Below are 22,423 nucleotides of genomic sequence, written 5' to 3'. Positions count from 1 at the left end.
TTTCACTCCTTTGTGAGTTGTTGGCCAATACTCTGAATGCCTCCTGGTTCTGGCTTTGTAACCAGCTGCCTTTGTGTCCACGATCATTTTAGCTACTTAGGGCCTGGAATGTTCTCGTCTGCAAAACAAGGGAGCTGAATTAAATGATTGCATGGGTTCCTTCTAGATGTAAAAATTCTGTATGTAGCCGTTCGAATGCCTAAGGTCGTATAGTTGTATGGATATGCAGTAAATAATGTAGTAGTAAATTTTTACATTGTTGATATGTATATGCAAAGTCCCAAATTTTTAAGTAACCAAGAAATGCTCAAAAGCTGTGCAGCCCTTAAATCTATTGGGTAGCTGTTCCTCCCTCTTTCATGCTCCTTTTGTGAATGAATGGCTTCCCTTTTTCATAGGTTACAGATCAGAAGCCTGCACTTCTTTGGTCTTTCATTTGGAGCATTGAAAGTGATTACTATACCCAGAAATCTCAGTGATTTCATTGTCACATTGAAATAATATGTTTATTTAACATGTGAAGGCAGTTGAAGCCTTGAAAGCAAATAATAAAGGTTGAAACATTATTTAAGATGCATAAATTGTTGTTTTAATGTGTCATATATATAAAAGATTTGATGTTTTACCTTTCTGTTCATTTTGAAAATAACAAATATTCCATTAAGTTCTAGTTCATTTAAAATACTTTATTCAAAGAAATTAACTTTACACATGTTTGAAGTAAAGTATCTATTGTGTAAATCAGTGTTTTGAACATGTAAGTTCATCACATGCTGATTTGTGAAATGTATCTGTCTCCTACCTAAAGTGCACATCAGTGGTCTTCAACCTGTGATGTTAGGATCACCTATAGGGCTTTTAAAAAATACAATGTTCAGATCTCACCTCAAACTTAGTAAATCAGTTTTCAGGAATGAGCCTCTGAACACAGATGGTAAAAATGCTCCCTTGGTTATCTCACTTCATGTCAGAGGTTGAAGAACCAATACCCTGAATATTCTTGATGAAAAAAGAGATGGTCTCTTTATTAATTGAGCTTATATAATACTAACATCAAATAGTCTGTAAAAAGTTAGTGATGATAGTATTATAAAAATTCTGTTGCTCTTTTAGAACTTAACATTAATTAGCATTTATGTTCGATGATGGCACTTCACTCAAAAAATATTCAACTAATTCATTTTCTAGCTTTTACTGAGAACTTAATATAAGAAATGTGATACAAAATATAGAAACCCTAGGAAAGAAGTACTTGATTTATTTACTTCACTTTATCTTGTTCTTGAAAAAGTTGGATCTTATGAAAATCAGATGTTCTAGTTTTCTCTAATCCTTAGATTATTAACACTCTAATAATCACTTGTCAGTATTATGACAGTATGAAACTTTGTGTTATTGGAAAAATGTTTTAAATCTTTGAATTGTTATTTATCAAAGTCACCTTTTTTTGCTTATATTTTCTTCTAGATTTTAAAGTGATTTCTAATTATCATTTATATATATAAGCAACATATAGTTACACATTACTCAAACATTTTTATGTTAATGATCTTAAATGTAAAGTTGAGTATATTATACTGAACTTTCCAAGTCATTACAATAATAATACTCACAGTATACAATACATCCCTTCTATATAATATATATATTTTGCTTCTATTATCATTATTGACAGTTATCCTCCAAGAACATTTTTTAAGTCCTGTTTTTTTTGTTTTGTTTTTGTTCGGCACTGAAAATGCTCTAGGCTGTGAGGACTTAGGTAGAAATGTGTATTAGTCAAGGCACCACTAACTTTCAAAACTGATAAATCTCAATGCGATGTGAGAGCTCCTGCGAGTACAGTCTGTGTGAGTGCTCTTGCTTGAGTGACCTTCCATGTGGGTATTTTACCTCTTCCTTCGTCTGAGTCCTCAGTCTTCTCCATTCCGCTCAGGGATAGAGAAAGAAAGAATGGAAAAGGCGTACCTGCTCTTAGCCACGTCAGCCTCGAGGTGATACAGTTCATTCCACCATAAGACCACACCTATCTGCAAGAAACACTGAGAAAAATAGTCTAGGTATATTCCGAGGTGGAAAAGAAAAAGCTGTTTTGGTGAACACAGAGCAGTCTCTACAACAGCCCTGTTTCTGCCATGAATGAACTCTGTGACTCCTGGCATGGCACTTAATCTCCTTGGCTTCAGTGCCCTTTACTTTAAAAGTAAAAGATCCAATGACTTCTTTTTATAATGTTATTAGAGGTTTGTATTAAGAAAATTCTCTTAAGATATATTGAGACTTGACTCAACAAAGCATTTGTCAGAATCATAATATCCTTAAAAGTGAATCTGATGAGAAATGAGAACTAAGTTATGGCACAGTTGGTAGTTGTAGAGTTAATTGCATAGCCAACAGACATTCATTACTTAATTCTCAAGTGATCTTGGAGAAGAAATCTTGGAGGGCAGGGGGAAGGTAATGAATTTATTATTTCATTCTTAATCCTCATCTTTTTAATTTTTTACTATCAGTAAGTCATATAGACAGAACTCACATTCTTCAAATTATAATTTGTAAATTTCAAATAATTTTTAGGTTAGGGCATCAAAGTCCTTTAATCTATAATATAAGTTATAGTTTAGCTGGGCTTTGGAAGACTGACCAGAAAATGAATTACTTATAACATGGCTTTTTAATGATAATATATTTCATATTTTAAATATTTTATAAATTAGCTGTAGAACATAACCCATTTTTAAGTAAAGGATGACTTGGATTTATATCTGCTTTTCTGCCTACACAATTAAATATAATGTTAGAAGCGATGGTTATTAATATGAATATAGCTTGGCTCTTTTTCAGCAGAGATGTTGCGCTGACCAGAGAAGAGACCTCAAAAGCAGGCACTATGTGTAGCTATTAACTAACGGATGTCACATTCATTCACAGTGTTTGCGAGACACATGTGTGATTTGAGCCATCATTGATTTTAAAAGACAAAAATGATGAATGATTATACATTAACAATGGCAGGTAGCACTGATTACTTCTGTTGCATTGGAAGGGTTGAAAGGGACTTGATAGGAAAGATCTTTTTAATGGAATAGTGATATTTCAAAATGTGTGTTCTCTTTTCTTCCAGGACTTCCAATAGTAGTCAGACGTTGTCATCCTGCCATACTATGGAGCCATGTTCATCAGATGAATTTTTCCAAGCCCTTAATCATGCTGAGCAAACATTTAAAAAGATGGAAAACTATTTGAGACATAAACAGTTGTGTGACGTAATTCTAGTTGCTGGCGATCGCAGAATTCCAGCTCATAGGTAGTTGTTTTCTAAGTTTTTATATGTGTGAAGTATTTCCTTGATAATTGAGTTATGTATATTTAAGGTAATTTACCCCAATTTGTTATTAGGACAGAATGTTTTGAGGAAGAGGTATATTTCATGGAATTTTTTTCAAAGAAAATAGTACATATGAAATTATTACACATTCAGTGTCCCCCGAAAGGTCACGTTCCCTCTGTAGAACCACAGAAACATAGCACATTAGCCTCAGATCAGTCAGTATTGTTTGCCATAAATTTCCGTTACTATAAGCAGCATTCACCCCATCTAATTCTACATATTAAATAACTTTAAATAAACTCAATGGAAATGAGAGCTGTGGGTATTTAGAAGCAAAAGGCTGGTGGAATTGAGTGGCAAAAACTTAAGAAGTTTTAAATAACCACAGATCTCTCAACTTCTATTTGCTGACCTCCAAGAAATATGAAAAGCAGTGGCGCTAGGGACCAATAACCTTTGATGCAAATGACAGAAGAAAAAGAAAAAAAGAGCTGTTTAGTAAAAAACAAGACATTATCTTTCTTCTGATAATTCTATATTCAGTTGTTCAGTGTTAATCACCATTATGATCCCAAACATTTTGTTATGCCTTTAAAAATTAATTAACACTCTGTCCCAGAGGTTTTGTTAAACCCTCCAAAGTGGAAGTAAAATCAGAAAGAATGGCCTTGGTCTTACAGTTTCCAGTAACTTAATTGGCATGAAGTGCTTCTACATACTGTGACAAAAAGTTCAGGTTATGAGCATCAGTTTATTAGGAAAGATATTTCAACCTGAATTTCATAGAGGCATCTCAAATTCTGTATTTCCACAACAGAACTCATTACCTTACCTGTCACACACAGGCCATCACCATGTTGTTACAGAACCCCTGGGCTACTCCAGTTGAAAACAAACCCACGGGCTCTTTAGTTAGGGGCCCGATTGCCCGCCGCCAAAATTATAACTCTCAATACCAGAGTTTAGTGAAAAGAAAAAGAATTGTTTATTTAACAGTTATATAGATTTAGTTATTTGCGGATTTCTGTTAAGTCTTATGTTCTTTAAAACACCCATAAACACATATCCTTGCCTCCCCCCTACCAAACCAGGCTAGTTTTAGAAAAGTCAGAGAAACCCTTTCCCTACTTTCCAAACACAGTTCAGCTTTACCAGTAGCTGCCAATCATTCAATCCTGATTGGGGAGACCTCGTCTGTGTTATGGGATCCACCAGCTTTTAATCCAGAACCTCATGGATTCTCAGCCTCCTTGTAAACTGTATAGTTAGTCCTATTGTAATCCGCACAGTCCGCCTTAACCTTAGTTAAATCCGCACAGTCAGACCGCCTAAAATGTCTGCCGCTTATTTTTTTAAATCCCGGACTACATCCTCTGATGTCGTGGGTGCGGTAACCAGTTCTGACCATTCACAGAACCTTACGCAGGTTCTGTGTGCTTTCTCCATACCATCCCCTGGTTCAAGACTCCTCCCATCTACCTGAGGCTTTGGATGCATTAAAGCCATTTTGCATAAAAAAGACACTAGCCACCGGCCTCAGGCATGTGGAGGCATTCTGAAAAGCTGCTTCCTTCTCCCCATCCCCCAGCTGCAAACTCTGGGGTTTTTTGGAACACCCCTGTTTCTGTAACAATGTCACGTAGGTTACCAGTGTAAAAAACCCCTAACCAGTCTCCTTCCTTTGATCCCTTTCCTCTACATCCTGTTTTGTACACAGCACCCAAGTGAGCCTTGAAATTAGAACTCGGATTCGGTCACTCCTCTTGATCACACCGAGTGTGAAACCCAAGTCCTCACAGAGGCTGTGTGAGCCAGCCTGTCCTTCCCTGTGTGCTGTTCTGCTCCACGGCTCTCCTTGCTCACTCTGAGCCTCACAGACCCTTTAGTGTTCCTTATATGTGCCGTGCATTGGCTGCTCTGCTGCCCGCATGCTGTTCCCAGGTCGCCGTCTGACTAATTCCTTCACGGCCTCCAATTTTCCGCCCAATTGTCACCTTCCAGCGAGACCGTCTATTTAATTAAACCCGCCTCCACCCTCCATTTGCCTTTACCTGACTTTTTCCCCCCATGGAATTTATCACTTTTAAATGTACTACAGAGTTTATTTCTGCTGTGTATTGTTCGTCTCCCTTCTTTTTAGAATGTAAGACTCAGTGGGGAAGGGATCTTTTGTCTCTTTTTTTGCACTGACTATATATATCTCAGGTATCTAGAATAGAGCCCATTACTTACTAGACATGCATTAGCATTTGTTCAGTGGATAAATGAATGAACAGGCAATTCTCAGAAGAAAACTGAATGACCAGTAAACATTTGAAAAGATCATCAGCCTCACTAGCAATCAGGTGAATTAAACGATGAGATACCATCTAATACCCTGCAGAAGACAGTATTCTGGGGAAATATTAAAGTAACTCTTGTACAATTCTGGTAGGGATCCAAATAGGCACAGCACTTTGGAGAGCAGTTTGACAAATCTTAGGACTCAACAACGCACTCTTGGGGAGGGCGGGGAGTGGAATTACAGAGGAACACAGAGGGAGTTTCAACAATGATTTGTATCATAATCTATTTCTTTAAAAAAATGAATAAAGTAGATCTGTATAAATGTGCTGACATGGAAGTATGATATCTTCAAAACATATTATGAAGTGAAAAATGCATGTTTTAAAAGTACACATTTATAACCTATTTTGCTTATATGTAACTATCAAAAATCTGAACACAAACATAGCTAATATAGAATATTATATTATAACAAAATAGTATAGTTTTGTAATATTACAACAAAATATTATAACTTTATAACAAAATATACTATAATAATAATAAATATCATAGAAGTTAAAAATAACTTGCTAAAACCATTTTCAAATGTCTCCCATATATTCACTACTTGTTTGATTAAATAAAAAACTTAGTTTATTTATGAAATGATAAACAGAAAACAACCTTTATATTTTTCCCCCTTTTTTCATATATAGTCAGTTTAATGCTGTGGGCTTGTAACTTTTTTTCTCTAGATGTTAGAAATTGATATTTGAGTAATAGAAGAATAAATCATTTACCTTAGCAGAAAATTTTCAGTAATGATAATTTATTATTCAAAGGAGGGAACTAGAGCATAAAGCAATTTGTCAAACTTAAAATGCATTTCCCAGTACCATGCACTTTTTATGGGTAACAAAGTGTGAGAGAAAAAAAAGTAGAATTTATTTTTTTCATCTCACTTAGAGTTTATTTCATGTGATTCTCAGCACACAGTGTACTTTCTTGGCGCAACATTTTTTTTGTTCACATTATAAATTATTTTACAAATATAGAACTGTGCCAAAGTGCCATTAATAATGGACATCATCTTTAATATGGTCATTGATTTTTCTTTTCTTCTAATATGTTCTCAGATTGGTGCTCTCCTCTGTCTCAGATTATTTTGCTGCCATGTTTACTAATGATGTTAGGGAAGCAAGACAAGAAGAAATAAAAATGGAAGGTGTGGAACCAAATTCACTATGGGCCCTGATTCAGTATGCATATACAGGTAATAAAAATGTAAAGCCTCTTAGATTTATGTTGTATTATTAGATTTCAGACTTCTGCTTTTAATAAAGCCTGCAATAGCTGACAGTTAATTCTGCTATTATAGTCACCACCCCTTGGTGAAACCTGTTTAAGTTAAGGTCTGTGTATTTGAACCTTTAAAACAGTTATCATAATTAAGCTTTTGGATTATATTTTAAAATGTTAGTATAATAATTAAATAAATTCTATGTGTTTTAAATTATTGCATTAAAAATTTTTTATTATGCACACTATTTTACTAATTAAATCATCCTTTAAAAATCCTGAAAACTAGCTATTCGTTTTTTATTTTAGCAGGAGTAACAAAAAGTGAATTTTTTTATAGTTAGTACTTTCTTTCTTTTTGGAATGTATTAAATCATCTAGGTCTGAAATGCATATAATGAGTTGTTATTAAGAATTATTCCTATTAACACTGATTAGTTTATAAACTGAGGTTAATATAATTCCATAGTTAATGGAATTTCTTTTTATCATTAAGGCCGCCTTGAATTAAAAGAAGATAATATCGAGTGCCTGTTATCTACAGCTTGCCTTCTTCAGCTTTCACAGGTTGTGGAAGCATGCTGTAAGTTTTTAATGAAACAGCTTCATCCATCCAACTGTCTTGGAATCCGTTCTTTTGCTGATGCCCAAGGTTGTACAGATTTGCATAAAGTGGCTCACAATTATACTATGGTACGTATTTCTTGAAAGGCAGGAAAGCATACGTTCTTTGGCTATTCTTTATTGTTGCAGGCTTATCTTCGTGTTGCTGTTTTTCCAGGACTCTGCCATATGTCTTGAAGCTCAGGTTCACTGTCAATGTGTTATATGTCATTGAGTTATGAGGGGAAAACACCAAGTAATATATCTCCTGGGATTACAAGTCAAGCCTTACATTTTCACAGTCAGTAAGAAGCAGAACGGTGGCCTAGGACTGTTCCAGTTAAGATTTTCAGATCTGGTGTTTTTAATGCAGAATTTCCAGCAAACATTTTACTTGTAGCACATGGGTGAATTTCAGAATTTTCCCTCGTATTCACTGTGGAAGTTGGTGATTGTGATTGTATTAGTGCAGTACTAGTACAGAATACAGGAGGCTGAAGGGGAGACTTTTAATCACAGAGAAACCTCTTATGTAAGAAGTGTTTCTAGCTATATAGAAAGATGCTGTTATGAATTGTAGCAAATTATATGCTCAAAATAAATCACAGTGGGGCTGTGATTCAGAAGCCTGGGCCTGGAGGATAATGGGTACTGATCGATTTAGGATAGCAAGAAAATAAGGGCATGTTGAGAGCCTATTGTTAGGACGAACCTCCATGGTCTTAATAGTAGAGGGACTTGGGGAAGGGAAGGTGTGTGGATTTTTAAGGAATAACCATCTGTCCACACGTGGGTCTTTACTTCTGGACACTGGTTGAAGACTCTTGCTTTAAATGCTTCATTTAAGGCAATACAGTGCCTAAGGGAAGAGAGAATGTGAGCATACACATACACATAGACAATTATCCATTTTACTAATTTTATCAGCCTTTAGGAGATGTTTTTGTTTACCTTCTCCTCCATCCCCCGTCCTTCTGTTGAGTTATTTTGTCTTCAAGGGATTGACAAATACTTTAGGAATCTTTCACTAGAGAAATAAGAGACCTGGAAAAATTCTAAGAATCCATATTTACAACTATTGAGAAGGTTAATGCTACCTATTTCATAAGCTTACTGTGAGGATTAAGTGATTTAATAGAAGTTTAGCACTTGAAACAGTGATTGACACATAGTATACCCAGTCACTAACTGACATCATTGTCGCCATCATTGTACAGATTTACTCTCTTCAACACATAAGAGATGTATGTGAATGAACAAAAGCACAATCTTTATGATCCATTTTGCTCCCTGGGGTGTAATTATTTGTCAGAAATTATCTTGTTTGTGATGGTCACAGTGTTTCAAGTGAAAAAAATAAGAAAGAGCGTGTACAACAGGGCAACACTGGACAATAGCCCTAGCTAGCATGGTAGTAGGTTAACATCCTTTCAATTAAGTCCTTTGAAAGACTCCTCTCTTTATTCTTCCTTGTAGCGTTCTCATTTTAACCTTGCAGTGTTCTCATTTCAAGGTCAAATATTTTTTGGAATAATATGAATATGAATAAAATGAAGCTGGATATTTTTTACCGTTATAATCAATTCATAATTTAAGTAATATCTCTTTCCTAGGAAGGAGTTTTATTCACGTGGAAATATTTCTATGCATTTAGGTCATTCCTGTTGTTTACAGTAGAGGCTCTGCTCTTTTAAGACTTAGACATAAATTAAATTTAAATTAACTTGATGTTTTTAAAGCTTTTTTTGTAGCCAATTGGTTGTGGTAGTTTTTTTATTTCCTCAAGCCATTATTTGACATTATTCAATTACAACAGAGACATAAAACTGAATTCTAATAACAATAAGTAATTTAAAGGTAGATTATGTGATTTGAATTGTTGCTATGGGAACTGAATGCAAATGTATAACAGAATTCAATCTTCAATTTAAATAAATCCCTCAGTAATTTCATTTGCTTAAAAACTATTCCGAAGGGGAAAAGGACATAATGCTAGCAAGTGTTTGGTAGCATGAAAGCTATTTGTATCATAAAGTGGCTTCAAAATATGAAGTAAGCATAATTCCACACAGTGAATTCAGTTGTCACAATCAGTAAACGGTGCATGTACTTGGGATGTTCACTGATCCTGAATGAAGGCAAGTAGGAAAGAATGAGGAATTCCTTCCTGTAATCCTAAAATCTGGAAACTTTTGTTTTTGTTCTGACTGCCACTGAAGTTGATCTGGAGCAAGTCATTAAACCTCTACAGAAATGTCTGTGACTAGTTATGTCATTACAGATGCTTAATGTCATTATGGATTCATAAAATAAATATAAACATTTAATTTTAAAACTTGAAGTTTTGTTTCATGATCTAGGAAACCTATAAAAACATCAAATTCTGCTAAAAATGCCTGCTTCAAAACCAAATACTTTTGAAAAGCACTTCGCGTTTAACCTTAAATTCAGTAGTATTTCCATAAGTTATTTTAAAAACTCAATTTTCACTAAATACAAATTATACTAAAATGTAAAAGGTACTGTTCTGAAATAGATATATCAACAAATAAAACAAGCAAATGAATATTTATATAATAGGTTTTCCTCATTGATGAAATGCAATGAATACCATATGAAAGTATGGCAACAGTTATATCAGTGTTGTATAAATGTTGACTATACCATACACTATACCTTTGAGCGATTAGGAGTGTGTATTCTATTTCTTCAGAATCTCATCTAACATTTTAGAATAAGCATTTTTCCATATATCTTTATGATCTTTGTTCTTTAAATGTTTAATGTCTACTTAATAGTCCATTGAGTTACAACCTCCTATCACTGGACATTTAGGCTATTTCTCATTTTTTACTATTATAAGTAATAATATAGATAAGCATCATTAGAAAAGCATCAGCTTTTTTTTTCTCTTGTGAATTATTCATTAAGGATTAAACTACTTGTGGAATAACTGGGTTGAGAACTTCAGCATTTTTATAGCTCTTGCTATGTGGTACCAAATCATTTTATAATGTCATTATACAGTGGCATAGAAAATTTTGCTTGAAGCCATTCCAGCATTGAGGTTTTATTAAAATACAGTTCTGAAAAGGATAATCAGTCATTTAAAATAGATTGTTTTGGGCATCTTTAACAAATCATGATGAATTGAAGCAGTTGAATTTAGTTAATTATTCATGTATGGTTTCCCTCTTAAGAATTTCTGCAGAAAAGAATGTCAACCCAAGATATATTTTATATCAGTACCTAACTAGGGTTACTTGAGACTGTATGGAAAATATAATTCTCATTTTAATATAGAAGATAGTTATTGATAGTCCTTATCTGTAGCTCTAATTTAAACAGCCTTAGCTTATTTTACTAAAACTCTGTATGCTGAGACAGTCTTAGCACAGTAGGAAGTATAAGAAAACCATTAAGGAACAATATATCTAGCATTTGCATGTATAACTATGTAATCAATCCATGCATTAAGACTTGTAATCTTGTATAGCAGAGAGTAAGCTTCCCTTCTCTTTAGATTGCTTAGCATAATAGCCTCATGAAAGTCACTGTCTCGTATCTAAAGACATTTCTATCTCCCATTTCAAATTAAAGTCACATGATTCTAGCATGTGGCCAGGACTGAATCACCTTCGGTATAAGACCCTGGAGTCCCAGTGCATTCTAGGTCAACACTTTTACTTGGTCTCTTTTTCCTATGAGACCAGTAGAACTTTGTACATATATCAGAGAAAATTAAAGTTTTCAAACAGACCTCAAATCCTGTGTGATCTGACAGGTAACGTGAAAACACTCTTAAAGGCCAATTTGGTTTTCGGATAGCCCTACAGACACACACTCTTCCCTGAGCAGAGTCTGAGAAGATTTCTGTGGTCCAGAATGGTCTTGGGAAATCTAGGCAGCCTGGAGGTCATTTCTGGGTAAGAGAAATAGCTTCACAGCTCACCCAGGTATTGGGCTCCACGGTTGGTCAAATTCTACGACAACCACAAATCTAAACTAGCTTTTAATGTTAGAGCACGGTACATCTCAGTGACTAATTTGTTTATCTTCCTTTGAAAGACATGGCAGAATTAATCCCTAACTTGAACAAAGCTATACCTAAAAGTCCCACGTCCATTTTTAAAATTAATAGGTGATATTCTTTAATTCTACTTAATATAGAAATAAAAAGTTTAACAACATGGTTGTAGTTTACTTTTTATTTTCTACTGTGTTTCTTTCCTAGCAAGCAGTAATAAATTGTAAGGAAGGTTTAAAGTATAAACTGGGTTTTGGCATCTAATTCAGAACTGTTTAGTTTCTTTTAAATAAACTTGATGGACAGAAAAACAGTATTGTTTATATGATATTTATTTCCTCTCTAGGAACATTTCATGGAAGTAATTCGAAACCAGGAATTTGTATTATTACCAGCCAGCGAAATTGCAAAGCTCTTGGCAAGTGATGACATGAACATTCCTAACGAGGAAACGATACTGAATGCACTTCTTACTTGGGTCCGTCACGATTTGGAACAGAGACGGAAAGATCTCAGTAAACTTTTGGCTTATATTAGGCTACCTCTTCTTGCACCACAGGTAAGCAATTTTTGATTATTTAAAAACAATGTCATAATTTCAACAAAATTTGAGTATTTGCTTTATGCTAATTACATTATATATACTTGTCTATAGGGTTTTTTTCCTTACTATTCTATCCCATAGGGTTATTTCACATATGTTCTCATGAAGTGTTTAAGTGAAAAGATAACTAAAAAAACATTCTGTTTATGTTTTCAACTCAACAGGTCTGGCTGCATCAATTAAGTAACCTAAATTGCATCAATTAAGTAACATTGTTGCTTTGGGGTTAGTAATTTTATTTGACTCAGCTACAAACCTACCCTAGCAATTGAAGAATTAGTAAAACTGCTAATAAAAGGAACATTACATGCTAGGAACCAGAAATTTTAGATTACTTCATTTACAACACACTTATTACGTATTCACTAAATGCTGAATTCTGTGATACATAAATTAATGAGACACGATAATAGTTCCAGCTCTGAGATTTTAAAATTCTGTGACCTAGCATATTCACACACCTCAGTTTCTTCATCTGTCAAGTGGGGGTAACATCCTCTCTGACCATGTCACAGGATTATTATGAGGATCAGAAAAGTGCTCTGTGTGCTATAAATAATAGTGGTACGGAGAGATCCAAGACAGTAGCAAACTAGGTAGATGTTATACTCACCTCCTTCCAGGACCAAACTGGAATTACAGCTGAAATGTAGAAGAATCAGCCTGAAAAACCAACTGAAGACTAGCTGACTGGAAGTCTTATAACCAAGGATTTACAGCACAAGCTACATTGAGATGTTAATGGTGAATGGCACCAGATGTCGTAACTCAGTCCCTGAGTTTTGGCTAAGAAAGAATTCAGAGTTGAGACTTAAATACAGGCAAAAGTTTGTTTAGAAAGTCACAGAGGTAGAAGAAGTGAGCCAGATGGGCTATGTGGACTCAAGAAATAAGTTATAGAGGCAAAAGAAGGGCCCCTGGAGCTTATGAAAAAGGCAAAGAAAACGCACCTGGGGAAAAGATAGGAAAAAAGACACAAACGTGCTCCAGAGAGAACATGCCTGTGGATAGAAGGGGCTGGGGAAAGGCATGGGCATGAGAGAGAGAGAGAGAAAGAGAGAGAGAGAGAGAGAGCGGGCGAGAGAGCAAGCGCCTGCAAGCATACACTGGGTCCTTTGTCTTAAGGGTTTTTTATCTGGAGGTCTCAGGAAAGGATCTCAATAGAATATTCATCAGCTTTTCAGGTCTGTCCTTTCAGAGTCGGAACCTCTGCTGATTGGTTGGCGCTGTGTGTGTGTGTGTGTGTGTGTGTGTGTGTGTGTGCGTGTGTTGGGGGGTGATAATTAGTCATTGCAGCTGGTCTTGATGTCAGCCATGGCATAGCTTCATCTGATTTTGCTGCTTTTCTGGGCCTGGAGCTAAAACACAGCTGAAACCTAAATGTTATCTCTAGTTTGACCAAAACTCTGTCTCTGTTCAGCAGACTCGAGGCTTTGTCCCTAAGGCTATTTGAGGCAGGCCAGATCCTCACTATTCTTGGAGCTTAATGCTCATGGGAATGGCCATGCAGGGGCTATATGGGAGTCATATGAGGCTATTCTCTGGCCACCTTGTTCCTCCTTTAAGGGGGTCTAAACCACATGACTAGTGATATAAAATACCAAGGGTCTAAACCGCATAACTAGCAATGTGAAAGATCAGGGAGTCTAAACCGCGTCAGTAGCAATGTGCTAAGGGTGGAAAGGTCAACCTGAGGGATCAGGTAAGGTCCTAGCCTAAAATACTAATTTTCTCAGTTTGCCTGTTGCTAGGCACTCAGGACTGTCCATCCTGGATGACCTTCAGTACTTGGCCTGTCATTCCTACTCTGTCCATGCCTGGCTAACTGCCTATGGCAGAGACTGGTGGGAAAGGCAAAGATGTGAAAAGGGCTCGTGCCACTCCTGCAGGCAGTGGCTGAGGTTCCAGAGTCTCAGCTACAAATGTTCCCCCTGAGGGAGAGGAGTGTGGGCCCTCAACCCCACATCGGGCTCCCCAGCCCAGAGCCCCAGAGCCAGGAAGAAGCACCCACATAACATCTGGTGTTGGGAAAACTGGACAGATATATCCCCCAAAAATGAAATTAAACCACCTTCTTACACTATACACAAAAGTAAACTCAAAGTGGATTAAAGACTTTGACATAAGACTCAAAACCATAAAAATCCTAAAAGAAAACATAGGTCGTAAAATCTTGGACATTTCTCTTAGCAATATTGTTTCTGATACAGCTCCTCAGGCAAGAGGAACAAAAGAAAAAATAAATGGGACTATATCAAACTATAATGTTTCTCCTCAGCAAAGGAAACAATCAACAAAATAAAAAGACAACCAAAGGAATGGGAGAAACATATTTGCTAACTATACAACTGATAAAGGGGTTACTATCCAAAATTTATAAAGAACTTATAAAACTCAACACACACACACACAAATGCAATTTAAAAATATATCAAAGGACCTGAATATACCCTGTATTTACCTTTAGTGTTTTCTTTAATTTACAAGCTTATGATACCAAAACATTTTTTAAAGCCTACAGAGTTCATAAGTCATTCATATTCTGTATTGGAGAGGGGACAGTTTTGGAGAAATAGTCATATGCTGAACAAGTGTGTAAGTAGAGGTAAAATTTACAAATTGAAAACATTTCTTTTATTTTCAAAATACTTTTATTTTTCCCTTCTTTTATGGGAGAGAAGGCACATAATATTCACCTAAAATGCAGAATATACCCCGATCTATATTTTGTGCTTCTCCCTTATTGCCTTGTGAATGATTTCCCAGATGATCTGCGGTATCTTCCATTTGATTAATTTGATACGTGGATTAATGGTTTCATATTTTCTTCTATTACTTTTCTCTTTCTACTTAAATATAATTAATTCCTTCGGGAGGAAAAAATATATAATTAATCCCACTTATTCATAATTATAGACTGTCAGCATGCTAATATGTTTTACTTCAAATTGCAGTAACCTAAGTCTCTCAAGACTTTACTTTTTACAATTTTTTTCACATTTATTTATTTATCTTTATTGTTTTTCTATTACAGTTGTCCCACTTTTTCTCCCATTGCCTCCCCCCCTCCCTGCCCACTTTTTTCACCTTTATTTTTATTTAGAAAAGACTAACGTAATGTGTAATAGAAGTAATATAAACATTAAGATTAACCTAAACAAACCAACTCAGTTTAAATTCATTAATGCTTTCTGGAGCAAGCATAACTGTATTTGTGTGCACAGGAAAAATATGGAATAACTAATACCAAAATGTATACTTTAACATAAGTCCTGAGGCTTATGTCTTAATTTGGCTTTTTGGCCTTTACTGTGGTGTTCTTGGTTTCCAAAGGCCACAAATTATTTTACAATGACTTCTTTTGGAAACTCTTTAGTTTCTTCCATTATCAAAACATGAACATGTTCTCCATATTGTTAGTCATTAGGGAAATGCAAAGTAAAACCACATTTCCCACTCACTCAAATGTCTGAGACAAAGGAGATGGTAACATTTGTCGGTAAGAATGTGGAGAGATGGGAACTCTCATACACTACAGGTGGGAATGTAAAACGGTGCCAGCACCTTTGCGTACAGGTTGGCAGTTTCTTAAAAAGTTAACATAAATGTACCATATGCCCCAGCAATTCTACTCCTAGATGTCTACTCAAAAAAAAAAAAAAATGAAATACATATATTCACATGAACACTTGCTCACAAATGTTCTTAACAGCTTTATTCATAGTGGCCCGAAACTGGAACAGCCTAAGTGTCCATCAGCTGATGTACAGATAGACAAAATGTTGTAGAACCATACAACAGAATATTCAACAATAAAAAGAAATGAAATACTGATACATGCCACACATGGGTGGACCTCAAAACATAGTGGGCCTCAAAAACAAAAATTTAAAAAGCAAGATATAAGAGACTACATATTGTAGGGTTCTATTTATATAAAACATGTAAAAAGGCAAATCTATTAAGACAGATTGGTGGTTGGGACAGAAGATGGGGAGAGAGATTGACAGTAAACAGGCATAATTTAATTGAGGTGATGAAAATGCTCCACAACTGTTTTACGGTAAATTCCTCAATTTACCGTAATTGCTCAATTACTAGAAACCACTGGATTGCATACTTGAAATAGTAAATTATATGATATGTAAAATATACCTTCTTATTAAATGCAATTCTGTAGTGTATCAAAAGGAAGACCAGGAACGTCTTTTTTCAGGAATGCAAGAATGGTTGAGTTTCAGGAAATCCATTGAGGTAATTATTAATTATATTAATAACTTAAGTGAGAAAAAAAAGCCATATGATCATATCAATAAATGTATAAAAGATATTTGGAAAAAAATTAACAATCATTCTTAATTTTAAGACTCTAAAGTAAAATAGATAAAGAAGAAAACAACCTAAATATAATAAAGATGGATTACTAAATGTTACAGCAACTATTATCCTAAATAGTGGAACACTGAAACCATATCAATTAAAACCAGCAACAGAAATACTCTGTCACTCGAATTACTTAACATTGCTTGGAAGGGTTTAGTAATTGCAATAATAAAATAAAACTGGAATAATAGGCATACACATTAGAAAAAGATGCCAACTGGTGATGATTACGATTGTATGCCTAATAGCTAGAAGTTTATAAGGGAATGTGGTAAAGTGTAGGTTATAATACAGATATAAAATAATCAATAGATTTACCTCTTTTCCAGTAAAAAAAAATATGTAAAACAAATTTAAAACTTTATTTTCAATAGCAATAAAAATAATAAAATACATAAAAATATATTTAATAAAAGAAAGGCACAAGACCTATATGAAGAAAGCAGTACAACAAAAGGAAAGGCTTCTTCAACAGAAAAACTTAATAGCATAAAAATGTAAATTCTCCTAAAATTAATAAAGAAATTTAATGCAGCTTTTATTAGAATTCCAAAAGGACCAAGATGGTGAAGGGGAATTAGATAAATTTATCTCAAGTTTATATGGAAAGTAAAGATTCAAAAATAGCAAGAAAACTATTAAAATGAACAATGAGGTTCAATTTATATCAGATAATTAGAAATGCTATAAAAACACTAAAACTATATGGTATTAGAATAGGAATAGACAAATAAGATCAATGGAACAGAACAAAGATTCAAAAAATAGATCTCATTTATCCAGAATCTATTTATGAGAATGTAATATATGACCAAGCTTCAACTGGTTGGAAATGAAGGGGATCATTTCATACATGGTGCTCATGCAGAACTGGCTGTCTATCTGGAAGAAAATTAAAATGTTCTTCAACTCATACTCTATTTAGAAATACATTTTTTAGAGGAAGGGTATATGCATTTACATAAAACCACACAAGTTAAAAAAATAGGATTTGGTGACTCACAAATGATTTTAATTCTCTTAGAATAATCACCAGTTAGAGTTCTTTGCTCCTTAAGAAATTGTTAAGTTTGTTTTTGCTGTTGTTTGCAGATTGTAAAGAGGACAGATAAATGCAGTCTATAATTAGTCAACTTATAATTATTCCTCTTCAGTTAAAATTATTTATAATTAAGAAAATAAGATGATTTATTTTAGAAAATCTGGAAAACATAGAAAAATAGTAAAAAAAAAAAAAAACAATTAAAAAAGCACCAGTCTCCCTATTACCCAGAGATAAACACTATTAAGATTTTAGAGCATACCGCTTATCCCTCACAGTTTTTTTTTTATTTTCAATGAAATTTAAAACATAACTCTTATAAGTGTTGCATATCTTACTTGGAATAGGTGTCCAGACTTGGAGTTTTTAAAATTAAGATTAAAATTTAAATGAAATTATTTCCATTTGTGAACTATGTAGTTTATTCTTTTACATTTATCATTTTCTTGATCATTCAGTATATATACTCACTTTTTTTTTTCCTAGTTCCTGGCAGACATGGAAAATAATGCACTTTTTCGGGATGATATAGAATGTCAGAAACTAATTATGGAAGCAATGAAGTATCACTTATTACCAGAGAGACGGCCCATGTTACAAAGTCCTCGGACAAAACCTAGGAAGTCAACTGCTGGTACATTATTTGCGGTTGGTGGAATGGATTCAACAAAAGGTATTAAGTAATCTCTTATTTGGGGAAACAGAAGAAAAATGGATTTGAAATAGTAATAAATATGGCCAAAGAGCTCTTTGGAGAAATGGTTGGCTCTAACGTTGGGGTAGAAAAAGTACAACACAAGACTAGAACATCTTGTAGAGCCAGAAAGTAGGAAGTGCTCAAAGAATGATGAAGATGGGTCAAGGAACACAGTCTGTAGGGGCTATCATGGTCCAATCTAGGATAATTTCAGCATCAAAATAAATAAAGATTATAACTTTTAGATCAATAAGTATTGATGATCACACTGATTCAGATAAAGAAGGGAGAAAGGAAAGCTCTTCCTTATAATAGTAGAATGCCAACTAATAAATGTAGAAGCAAAGATAAGATGAGAAAAATCACCATATGGCAACCGTCATTATAATAACTAATTCAGTCAAGAATCATCAATGGATGCTGAGGCTAGTAGGTGAAAGTTTGGCAACAGGATATTTAGCCTCAAAGGATCTCCCAACCATCTGCTTGTTAGTTACAAAGGGTAAAATAGTATTACTACGTTGGAGAAACCTGGCACGTAACACCTTAACCAAGTGATCGGAGGTCATATGCCAGTAATGAGACTACCCAGCAGCATGTGCACTTTATAAGACGCACAGGGAACCCAGCTGCACATCTGTGGTGCTCATGCAAAAGTGTATAAACTGAATTTATTCATGAGAAAAAGACAAATCCAAGTTGAGAGACATGCTACAAAATACCTTGTCTGTAATATTCCAAAATATCAGTGTCAAAAATACAGAAAAGATTTAGGAATTGTTTCAGGTTACAAGAAACTAAGGAGATATGACAGCTATTATAATGCATCATCTTGGATTTTCTTTTGCTATAAAGGACATAACTGGGACAAATGACAAGATCCAAATAAGGTCTGCAGATTAGGTAACAGCATTGTATTAATGTTAATTTCCAGATTTTGGTGATTGTATTATGGTTTTGTAAGAGAATTTCTTTTTTTGAGGAAGATGCACTGAAGTATTTAAAGGTACAGGGGCATCATTTCTGCAATTTATTCTGAAACAATTCAAGGAAAAAATACATACATACATAGAAAGAATATGTAGTAAAATAAAAAATTTGGGAAATCTGGGTCAACAGCATCTAGAAATTCTTTGTACCATTCCTGCAACAGTTATTACTAGTAATAATGATAGACCCAACACCGTACATACTGCCTACCCAGTGCCAGGTATTGTGCTAGGAGCTTTCTAGGTATTATCTCTCAGTATACATTAATCTCTTCCTCTGAATTCTAACAGTCTGCAATCCCCTGACAATACCGCCCTGATTTTGGCTGCCTCTCTGATCTCAGCTCGTTCTCCCTGTCCCCTCCCTCCTTCTGCTTCAGTCCCATTGGCCTCCTTGTTCCTCTAGCATGCCAAGCATCGCATGTCAGACTTATTACCCTAACTATTCCTCTCATGGATGTTCTGTGCCTTACAGAAATTACTCACTCAGATCTCTCAAATGTTAAAGAGGACTTCTGTAACCATTCAGTAGCAACCTCTTGCCCGTCACTTTCTAATCTTTTGCTTACCACTTTCTATCTCTTTACTCCGCTTCATGTTTCTTCGTAGCACCTGATACTTTCGTTTATTAAAGTGTGTCTACCTCTTCCCCTCAAGCAAGCTCCAGAACAGCAAGGATTTTGCTGTGTTCACTAACATATTCCCAGAGCCTAGAACAGTGCCTTGCACTTAGACAGCCTCAGTAAGTATTTGTCTAATGTATGAAGATTGTCCTCTGCCTTCTCTTGAATTACTTGTATGGCTAATGCACTTGATGCATTAATCACGTCTAAAGGTTTCTCTTCTCTGCGACATTTCTAAGGAATATAAAAATATGAACTCTTATATAAAGTCTTATATTGTTACTTAACTTTTAGGTTTGTGGAGACAAAGATAGATATAGATACAGACATATGGATATGATTCCATTTAACACATAGCATAGTGTTATGTATATATAGATGCTTAAGTTCTAAATATAGGCTTGATGAGTAAACAGTACAGAAATGCATAAAGTAAGATAATTGATTTGAGTTATAGTATAAATAGTAGATCTCCACAGTCCAGATAATCAGTCTGAAAAACTAAGTATTAAGTATCTGCTCTGAACCTAGAACTGGTGCTTAGCTTTGTAGTGATTCCTAGCGCTGCTTATCTTTCCCTCTCTTTTCCAAGGCTTTAACTGTTATCCCCATATTAATTATACTCTCTAGCTTTGATTTTATTTTTATATTTCCAGCTTGCATAAAATACATTGTTTCGTGTTCAACCTTCACCTCAAATTTTGTGTGTTCAAAGCTTCTCAGACCACATCTCCCAGACTTGAGAACTTGGATTTATAATTCATCATTCTTCGGTGGACACCAACTCTGCCTCGTATAAGTAGATAAGAAATTTATTGGAAGGCTATTGAGAAACAGGCAGGAGCTACATCTTCTTTCTAAATCCTGCTTTAGATTTTAAATACTAGCTGCAAGCATCCATTTGACGATGTTTAGCTCAGTCCTGTACCCTAAACTTCCAAGAACAAAGAAAATGTTTATCTGTCTTTTCATCTTTCCGGGAGACGGGCTCCTGCCTCTCATCAAGACTCATACATACAGTGTAACATTCCCCAAGCATGGGAAGGGAACTCAGATACCAAGTACCCAAAGTAGACAATATATATCTACTGTTGCCGCCCCCCCCAACCCCTTCTCAAACCTTAAAATCTGCAGTCACCAAGTGACTTTTTTCAAATGGGTCTTATATTTCCAAATTTCCATTACTATCTTTCTAATTCCAATGAGCCTCCTAGCAGCCCACATATTTGGATCATGTTTATTTATGTTGTTAATGTGGGCAAGGCATTATGCTAAGCACTTGACCTGTATTATTTCATTTTAATAGCAACTCTAAGAGTGTTATTATTACCCTCTTAAATAGACGAGGATACCAAGACAGAATTTCAGTAACTTCCCCAGGATCACGCAACTAATTAATTAGTGGTGAAGTGAGGATTCAGTCAGTTTGACTATGGAGACTATAATGTGCTCTGTTAACTCTTCTGGTAACTTGTTACTACTCTGCTCAAAAACTCCTGCAATTTTTTTATTTCTTACCACAGAAGGTGTTAATTCCTCTTTCTAGATTTTGAGTCTTTCTGTAACATGGCCCTTGTGGTTTGACCAACATTATTTCTGAGTCTTTCTTAGCAAACAAACACTCAGACCTTCCACCCTCTTCAAGCTGTCTTCCTGGGCCTTACCTTATTTCCAGTGTCTGTGTAATGAAAAGCATTAGTTGGATAGTAGTCTGCTCATTGGGTTCTTGATCGCTTCTGTTTAATATAGAGCCCAACAAATAAACTGGGGCTGGTTCTAAATAGCTACTAAGAAAATGTTAGAATACAGTAGTTCCTCTCTATATTGCAGTTCACTTATTGCCGCCTCGCTGTATCACAGGATTTTTAAAAATTATATTTAATTATTTATCGCGGATTTTTCGCTATATTGTGGGATTCTGAGGTACTGTATACATATGTTGTTAAAGAGACATAGGTTTAAGAGTGTAGAATATGTTTAAGACATAGGAGTGTTTATAAAAGTGTGGGAAAGGTTAATAAGGGACTGGGAACAGTTTATAAGTGTGTGGGAAGGGTTTATAAAGCCTTAAAATATATATAAATACTAAATAAATGCAAGGTTCCTGCTTCGCAGATTTTCACTCTCGCGGGGGAGTCTAGAATATAATACCCGCGATAAGTGAGGGAATACTGTATATTTGTGCCTACTCTTTTTAAAGGTTATGTTAGGGCCAGAGACCCCATGCTGCCTGCCCTGTAACCTGCTGCCTGTGGCCAGTGGTCACTGTGTCCTTGGAAACTATGGCCTGCAGTCACACAGTACCTGAGCCACCACTTGTGCTAAAACAAAAAGGGTCTGTGATGCCGGCCATGCACCCAATTACAAGGTTCCCCATTAACAGCGGCAACTATGGCATAGCCGCCACATCCTACTGAGAGCTAATTACACCCCCATTGCCTCTTCCCCTCTCTTTAATCACTTACGTGAGTCTCCTGACAGCCATCCCCAATCAGGGGACATTGTTCTTTCACAAACACCTGAGCTGACCAGCAGGGTGGCCCATCCCGCTGAGGGT

At 35.3% G+C, this 22,423-nt stretch overlaps 1 protein-coding gene across 1 annotated transcript in view; it reads left to right on the top strand.

Moving 5' to 3' along the window:
* The first annotated feature begins 3,128 nt into the window (after nt 1-3,128).
* The window catches only part of LOC150020226 (kelch-like protein 5), a 43,189-nt gene continuing 23,894 nt past the window's right edge, over nt 3,129-22,423 (top strand). Inside the window, exons 1-5 of the mRNA XM_090268188.1 lie at nt 3,129-3,307; nt 6,736-6,872; nt 7,395-7,591; nt 11,875-12,087; nt 18,044-18,230. Coding sequence (XP_090124314.1) covers nt 3,165-3,307; nt 6,736-6,872; nt 7,395-7,591; nt 11,875-12,087; nt 18,044-18,230 — 877 coding nt within the window. The 5' untranslated portion in view covers nt 3,129-3,164. The remainder of the gene's footprint in view (nt 3,308-6,735; nt 6,873-7,394; nt 7,592-11,874; nt 12,088-18,043; nt 18,231-22,423) is intronic.

The sequence above is a fragment of the Furipterus horrens genome, unplaced genomic scaffold (assembly GCF_987537825.1).
Source record: "Furipterus horrens unplaced genomic scaffold, mFurHor1.1.pri manual_scaffold_2, whole genome shotgun sequence".
Taxonomy (NCBI): domain Eukaryota; kingdom Metazoa; phylum Chordata; class Mammalia; order Chiroptera; family Furipteridae; genus Furipterus; species Furipterus horrens.
Note: the sequence above shows the minus strand (reverse complement) of the source record. Positions and strands in the feature narration are given on the sequence as shown.